The 8900-nt window shown below is 35.0% G+C and overlaps 1 protein-coding gene across 1 annotated transcript in view; it reads left to right on the top strand.

Moving 5' to 3' along the window:
- LOC107749652 (zinc finger FYVE domain-containing protein 1) overlaps positions 1–4378 on the top strand; it is a 12552-nt gene extending 8174 nt beyond the window's left edge. The window contains exons 5-11 of the mRNA XM_016564813.1: positions 130–238; positions 1663–1760; positions 1843–1960; positions 2042–2212; positions 2367–2556; positions 3744–3842; positions 3944–4378. Of these exons, the coding sequence (XP_016420299.1) occupies positions 130–238; positions 1663–1760; positions 1843–1960; positions 2042–2212; positions 2367–2556; positions 3744–3842; positions 3944–4176 (1018 nt within the window). The 3' untranslated portion in view covers positions 4177–4378. The remainder of the gene's footprint in view (positions 1–129; positions 239–1662; positions 1761–1842; positions 1961–2041; positions 2213–2366; positions 2557–3743; positions 3843–3943) is intronic.
- Positions 4379–8900: the final 4522 nt, after the last annotated feature.

Consider the following 8900-nt stretch of genomic DNA (forward strand, 5'->3'; position numbering starts at 1 on the left):
GTGTGTGTGTGTGTGTGTGTGTGTGTGTGTGTGTGTGTGTGTGTGTGTGATTTAAAAGAGCAGTACTCTTAAAAAATACTTAAGAACTAGCGAATCATAACTAACCTCTCCAAAATCCTATGGCTTTAGTGTTCGGTGTAAGAACGGCATGAACCACCAGAAAGACAGGGTCCCACACATGGCTGATGGATTATGCCAGTATGCCCACCAATACAACAATAAAGTTATCATTTGTAAGGTAAAAACTCACTGTCATGGCCAGTTCTTAAGGTCAAGATTAATGTGTTTTGTTTTATATGATTTAGTTTAGTGTTTTATTCAGTTTTTATTTTGATTAGTTTTTGTTTTAGTTTGTGCTTTTATAATTGTTTTTGTTTTTTTTTAGGTGGGGCCCCAAATAAAGTTTTAGTTTTATTTATTTTAATTTTTTACTTTTTTATTACTTTAATTTTTTTTATTAGTTGTATCTTGTGTTTTTATTTTTTGTGTGTGTGTGTGTGTTTGTAAGTATTTTGTTTATTTTATTTTTTTTTTTTTTATTGAAGCTACTCCTAAATATAATGTAGAAACTTTAAAGTGCCCCTATTATGCCATTTTTAAGGTTCCTAATATTGTTTTGGGTCTCCTACAATAGGATTACATGCATGCAAGGTCAAAAAATGCTTTCGTTTTCTCAAAATATGCATTTAATATCACCTCATTTTCTAGCGATTCTCAAATCACTCGTTCGAAGAAGTTCTAAGATTCAGTCTCTCTAAACACCCTCCTTTCCGTGAGCCTGCTCTGATCTGATTGGTCAGATGGCCCAGTCTGTTGTGATTGGTCTACCGTATACAGCGCGTCACGATACGCCCAATGCCATAGTTCTGTATTTTGAACACTTGATAGAAAACATAAACATCAGTTGTCAGTAAAATGACGTGTTTGTGGGCGGGGTCAAGTTGTTCGCGGCCGGCCAATGTAGAACATAGGTGGGAATTATGCAAATATGTTGATTCGAATTACTGACAACTCGTTTAGGCTGTACAGAGTAGATTCTTTATTTTGGGAGACAATAACTTTATTTATCGTGCACTTTCGGCTTTACAACTTTGCAGATCGTTTACATTCACAATCATACAGCTACATTACACACTGCATGAAAGGCAATATTGGAAATGGCATAATAGGGTCACTATAATCTTCTTTGTAGCTGCTTTGCAACGATTTGTATCGAGAAAAGCGCTATACAAATAAACGTGAATTGAATTATTACTTTTATTATTATTATTTTGTATCTTGTGTTTGTAGTTTTTTGTTTTATTTTTGTTTTTATTTTTTTGTTTGTTTGTTTTTGTATTTTCATTTTGATTAGTTGCATTTTTTTATTTTATAATTTATTAGTTATTATTGTTTTATTCGTTTAACTTTTTGTTGAACTATTGGTATTCACTTTGGCGGTGCCAACATGCCATTTTTTTTCATGTAAAAAAAAATCATACAAAATTGAATTTAAATTAAAATTGTGATTAGAGTTAATGAGATTCGCCACCTATTTTCTCTGTTAATTGAGGTTTTAGATTAATCAGTTTGCAAAAACTGTCCTATATGGATTCTCAATTTGAAATGAAAGGATAATGGATGGATGGAAAGGATGATAAACCATTTCTTTTACCCATGCAGAGGTGCTATGAGAGCGGAAGAGAAGTGATTGTCATACCCAAAACATCTGCCTCTTCAGATAACCCATGGTTTGGCCTGGCCAAGTATGCGTGGTCAGGGTGAGTAAGATATTTTTCTTACTGAAACTAGCCTCTGAAGCTGGTCCTCGTCCATGCTCTGAACCCTGGTCTTGTTCTACAGCTATGTTTTAGAGTGTCCCAGTTGTGGCATCATCTACCGGAGTAGACAGTACTGGATGGGCAACCAGGATCCAGAGAGCAGTGTGGTGCGGCCAGAGGTCAAGCATGTCTGGCAGGGGGTGAGTTGTTTTTCTGTGTTCCCATCCATGTGCTGACTCCATTGATGCTCACAGTGGTTAATGTTGTTTTTATGCTTGTAGACCGATGCCTTCCAGACAGACCATCAGAATGCAGCTCAGCGGGTTTTGGATGGAATGACTTGTATAATCCAGTCAGTGACAGAATACAGCTCAGGCCCAACTAAGGCTGTCACTGCCTGGCTCACAGACCAGGTGGCTCCACCCTACTGGAAACCCAACGCTGAAATCGTTGTGAGTTGACATGCCCTATAGGAATAGATGAAAGAGAATGTCAAATTACACTTATTTATGCCACATTAAAAATGTATGAATTTCATAGCATGCAAAAGATGTCAAAACAAATCTATTGTTTTATTATGTTAAAACATCACGTTTTTCTTTTTAGGAATGTCATGGTTGTAAGAGAGCGTTTGAGGAGGCGGAGAGGAAACACCACTGTCGGGCATGTGGGGAGGGTTTCTGTCAGGCCTGCTCCACTCACAGCATGCCAGTGCCCGAGAGGGGCTGGGGCGGCACCCCTGTACGAGTGTGTGATGCCTGTTACCAGCAGGGAGGACCCCAGCACACTGGACAGGGTGAGGACATTGTTCTGCAATGGTGCTCTAAGTAATTCTTACATTTGCAAAGTTTACATTACCGATCAAAAGTGTGGGGTTGGTAAGATTTTTTAAATGTTTTTTTTCATGTCTCTTTATGTCTCTTATGCTTAAGAGGCTGCATTTATTTGATCAACAATACAGTAAAACAGTAATATTGTGGAATATTATTACAATTTAAAAAATATTTTTTCCATTTAAATATATTTACAAATGTAATTTATAAAGCTGAATTTTCAGCATCATTACTCCAGTCTTCACATGATCCTTCAGAAATCATTTTAATATGCTGATTTGGTGCATTGATTATTATCAGGGTTGAAAACGCTGTTTAACCCTCCTGTATGACCAAAAACTGGGTACAACTTCTGACCCATATTGTTTTCCATGCAATTTGCCAAAAATCTACAGTATGAAAAAATACTACAGATTCATGTACAAACTGAAAACCTCTATTGTAGCTTGTTATTAAAAAAAATGTAAGAAATTTTAATTCCCTTCTATTATATTATTATATATATGTGTTAGGGGTCAATTTGACCCAGATATTTTAGATCAAAATTAGCTGCACAAATACAAAATATATATATATATATAGTTGTTTATTTGTCGTCATGACTACAAGTTGTAACTGTTTGCACATTGAGGTGCAAATAACTGAGTACAAATAGTATCTTGCATTATTTGTACTATTTGTAGTATGTATTGCTTTTTTACTTCCTTTGACTGGTTCTCAAACCCTTGCAAGGGTAAAATGGGTTTCTCACACTTCTTTTTCAGTTCTGCAACAGTCTAGTAATTGAGATCCAAAATACTAACAACCAAAAATAACCTTTGACAGATTTGTTTGACTGTGAAACTCTAGCTAACACTAGTTAATGAAACAGTGAATGTTTCTTTGGATTATTCTGAAGACAAGTCTTAAAGTATTAATTTCTATGGGATCTGATGCTTTTATGGTACAAATTGTGCTATTGTCCAAGTCCAACCCCTTCTGTGTTCTTACTTGTCTATGTAATGCAGAATATTTGGTCTTGTAAAAAAAAAAAGCAATATTCCCCAAGGTTATTGAGTTGAGTTGTGTTTTCCAAAACAGTTTTTAATGGTCTCAGTGTGGGATGTTGACTGGTTTGCTGAGCTGAGACAATACATTCTCTCCCCTGCAGTGGCCATTACAGAACCCCGGACACTAGTCGCCCGCAGGGTGACAGAAGTAGCTCAGTCCACTCTGGATATGGTCTCCACCGCAGTGGACTACCCTCTATGTGAGTGTTGCCAATTAAATACACTCTGAATTTACACTAGAGAATTGTATTGTTAATGCAGAGCGAGTGAGTTTTTTTTAAACATCATGTACTCTTTACAGGTTTTGTAAAGGGAGTTGCGAGACCAGGCTATTGGATCCCAGACCATGAGATCACCCAGTGCCACAGCTGTGCTAAACCCTTCACCCCCAGCATGCCCAAGCACCACTGCCGGGCATGTGGTAAGGGAGTGTGTGGGAACTGCTCGACTAAGACCAGGCCAGTGCCGTCTCGTGGCTGGGACCACCCTGTGCGAGTGTGTGACGGCTGCGCTGACCGCAGGGATTCCCTTTGAATCGCTGTGCCTCTGTAGTGCCGCCGTAATATAGCCTGGTGCTCAGATCCAGGTTGTAGGCAGTTTTCAAACCTCAACCGGTGTAATCATGGCTGGGGGGAATATGAAACCCACTGCAGTTGCATAGACAAACACTCAGGCTCTTCAAAGCGTTAGAGAATGATGATATCTGGGTTATATTTCATCTCCAAACCAAAAGAGAAAAAAAAATTTGTGGTCCTAAAATAGGTTAATTGTCTTAAGTATATATTTTTTCCGTTTGACTTTGGGATGAATAAACAACCCAGAAATTTTTTTTTTTTTTTTTGTGCGATTTGCGTGCAGAAATTAAAAAGAGGGAAATAGAAAATTGTCATTTTAATAGATTTTGATAGATTCTAGCTAATTGACTGTAGTGCTGGCACTGAAAACGAATTGCCTTCTAAAAGTGTTTTTCTGTAAATAATTTGTTGATTAAACATCTTAATGTTTCTATCCCAAAGATAAGAAATCACCTCCATAAAAGACAGAGAGCAAGAGCAGTAAAGATTAACATCTCTAATACACAGTTAATTATCATTTGAGATAAGTAGGAGATGTTTCACATCTAATCTAATTAAGAAACGTTTGAATTTGAGATAGCAACCTTACCTTTTATTGGTACAGTTTTATATTTTATTCCAGGAACAGAGCAACAGAAGTAGACAAGTTAAGCCTAGAATTCACATTCCAGTTCAGGCAATGCAGTTCATCACGTGATGAATCCTGTGAGTTCATATCTCATTGTATTTTTTTTATCAGCATTGTTCTTTACTACACTTTTTTTTTTCTGAAATAACTGCACTTTACCTAATATTTACTATCATGGTCAACTTTCCTTAGTTGAGAGGCATATAATCTAATACGTAAGATGCAAACTGTGCATATAAAATGAAAATGGAATTATTCTACAGCATTTATAGTGCCTAATGGATCTCAACCACTATCTTACGGGTGACATTTATGACGTTTAATACAGACTTACACTAAACTCAATACAGACGACTGAATGTTGAGCCGTCACAGCAGGATAACTCCTAACATTTGTACAGCTCATAAAATGGCTTATATATGGCACTTTATTCATATTTGATTGGAGAGAATCCATGTGGAATTTCTTAAAGAGATAATTAACCCAAAAATGAAAATGATGTAATCATTTACTCACCCTCATATCCATAGTACACTTCCATATTTTTTTTTTCATATTATGGAAATCAGTGGCTACCGTCAGCTGTTTGGTTACCGACATTCTTCAAAATATCTTCTTTTGTGTTCAACAGAAGAAAGAAACTCATACAGATCTTGAACAGGTCATGAGGGTGAATAAATAATGAGTTTTCATTTTTGGGTGAACTATCCCTTTAACTGTTATGTTTATGTTATGTTGTTGTTGTTGTTTTTTTCAGAATCAGAATCAGAATCAGAATGAGCTTTATTGCCAGGTATGTGTTACACATCTTACACATCTTACGCCATCTTATTCTTTTAACAGTTCTACTTTTTATATTTTTTTATCTGGAATAGAACATTGTAGTCTTCTAGTATGAAGGGATTTAACCAAAGCAATGGTTTTAATTGCATATAACCGAACCTGCATTTGACAATCCTGCAATCTTTGTTTTGACTGGCCTGTACTGTCTTTCAGGCTTTTAATCAGAACATTAAAGTTATTTCAAAACAGCCTGCCCTCTTGATTCACAAGATAACAGACATCAATGGAAAATAATGGGTTCTAGGTCTGTAAGTGAACAAACGCGAGGTCATCTGGAGGTAGAGGTCTAGATTTCCTGCTCAAGGGCCTTAAATAGATGAAACGGACTCGAAATCTGATTTAAATCATGGAGGTTGTACTCGCATTTCCTCCATTTGTAACATTACTGTCTGGCAAACAGCCTGCCTCATCACATCTACAGGAAACTGTCTTGAGGGGTTTAAAGATTATAATGTCAGCACTTGTGTGAGTGTCATTAAGAGCATCACACACACTGTAACACAGGGGTCGGGTAACTATTGGGACCGTGGTATTATAACTGACACAGTTCTCTTATGTCAGTCCTTTTAGTGGCCTGCGTTTTTCAGTTGCTGATACTGAAATAGAAGTATTGTGTAACATTAAAAATGTATTTAATGTCACTTTTGATCAGTTTAATTAATCTTTGAATTAAAGTGTTCATTTACTTTTTAAATCTTACTCTTAAAACTTTGGAATGGTAATGTATCATGGTATTTCCAAAATCATATTTTAAACATTGATAATAATAAGAAATGTTTGATAAGAATAGCATTTAATGACACGTACTTAACCCTTGTGCGTCACTTAAAAAAAAGTTACACATAGGTCCATAGTGGACAAAAATGTCCATGTCATAAAAATTTGACGCTTGGGAGCACAGAGTTAAGTTTGGTCTCATTTTAAAGAAGACCCATGGCAGATTATTGTTGAAGTAAAAAAACTTTAAAAAGTGAAAACAAAAAAAAGTTATAGAGGTTTAAGTTTATGAAAATGATTTATGAACGATATTTTATATAAAATATATATTTTATGAAACATGTTGAGCAAACTTGAAAAAAATGGCACCATCTGGTAAAAAAATTATAAAAAAATTTAATTTTAAAGCCTTGCCAACAGAATGAAAGCCTATTAACAAAAATTGCATCATTTTACAAAAAACGTCCAAAAAGGGTTAATGTACATTTTGAAGTTCATCACTTCAGTTAATCTGTCATTAATTTTTACATAATTATTTGTTAATATAAGTTAAAAATGTTATTCATTCCACATTATTTTCAGTAAAACTTTAAAACAAGCGATCACAAGAACATTAAACATAAAAGGGCAATACTTTGTCCTTGAATCAGTGTTGTTATTAACTGAAATGATTAAATATTACAAATCATCGAGGAGTTGAAATCAAATGTAAACGTTAGATTAAATAAAAATTAAACTTAAAGAAGTTTGAATGTTAGAAATGTTGCTTTGGCAACAAACTGCAATAAGTTTAAGTACTAAAATACTAAAACAGAAATAAAAATAAAGCTAAATAGAAATATTTTAAATGATGATAAAGCACATGACAAAATGACAAAAACTCAAACTAAAATTAAGATGAAAAATGAAATTATAAAAATAAAAGCTCCTTCAAAATATTAATAAATGCTATAATAGTATATAATAATACTAAAATAACAACATGGTCCTGATTTTAAAAAATTAAATAAAAAAATGCAATCTGTTGCACTACTACACTGTAACCAGCAGAGGGAGGCAACATTACTCTCAGAAAGAGACCCACTGAGTCACCCATTGATTTAGGATTTCACTCGATGTAGGATCTTACATAGCGGACATTTTTATACAAAAAAATAAATAAAAACACCATGACAACAGACCTCACTCACTCAACACACTGCCAAAAAACTGCAGTCTCTAGCTCTGGTTCATTTAAGGATAAAAGGATGAAAATAGCCCCATGTTACCTGACTCCATGTTTAATCCAAGAGTCTTTTATCATTTATGTTGTTCTTGTACAGGAAGAGAAAGATTAGTTCGCCAGACAAAGATCTGACATAAATACTTCAGCATTTCATTATTTTATGAAAGTCTTTAATCTTAAAATGCATATTGTTGCACAAGAAATGATGTAATAATGCACTGCTAACACATTTCACACCTCATACCTTCATCATGACAGGAAACACTTCAATTTTAGGAGAATTCAAGATGGATTTATATTGTTGGTATAGATTTGGTCTTTACTGGTTTCATAGATAGATAGCTAGATAGGCACACTACTGTTCAATATACACAAAAGTTTGTGGTCTGTAAGATTTTTTTTTATGTTTTTGAGAGAATTTATATTTATTCTAGTAAAAAGCAGTAATATTGTGAAATATTATTGCATTTTAAAATGGCTGTTTTCTATTTGATGTATTTTAAAATGTATTCTCTTTGATGGCAAATCTGAATTTTCAGCATCATTACTCCAGTCTTCAGTGCCACATGATCCTTCAGAAATCATTTCAATATGCTGATTTGCTGCTCAAGATTACTGAGAAAAAAAGTCCCTTAATGTCCCTTTGTGACAACTAGCCCCGGTCTCCCCTAAATTCAAAAAGATAGAGAGAGGCAAAAGATCTGTAGGCATATTTATTGTTGCTTCTATGTTGTTATGTGATATTTGGGTCCACTGCTCTAAGTCTGAATCATGACATATTTCACTATAAGCTTGTTTATCAGTCTCTTAAAATGCATAACATCATTTGCATGGACAGATTAGTCCACTGCAGGACGCTGTCATGCAATTAGTTTTTTATCTCCTGCAGCAGATGCACGTGCCGGGACCGTGAGCTCCAGCCGACAAAACGAACACCACGTGCCAGTTCAGCAGAAAGCATTATTATAATTCCTTAATCCCCATTCATACATCATTTCAGATGGAACAGCACTGACAGACAGACACTCTCAATTCGGTTTAAACTTAATTTGGGCCATTGTTTTATTTGAATTCACATATGGACTGCAAATAGCCTGCTTAGAGGACAAAGCACATTGCCAAAAAATAAATAAAAACTGCAGTGGATGCATCAATGCAGAATCGTATATACTCACCAGTGTCTTTTCTCATACTGAAGCCTTTGTAAGCTTAATTTATATCCGGGGCCATTGTTTTTCTTCTTACTGTGGCTTTTTTGGATGTTTATTA

The sequence above is a fragment of the Sinocyclocheilus rhinocerous genome, unplaced genomic scaffold (assembly GCF_001515625.1).
Source record: "Sinocyclocheilus rhinocerous isolate Xijiao unplaced genomic scaffold, SAMN03320098_v1.1 scaffold1101, whole genome shotgun sequence".
NCBI classification, from domain to species: Eukaryota; Metazoa; Chordata; class Actinopteri; order Cypriniformes; family Cyprinidae; genus Sinocyclocheilus; species Sinocyclocheilus rhinocerous.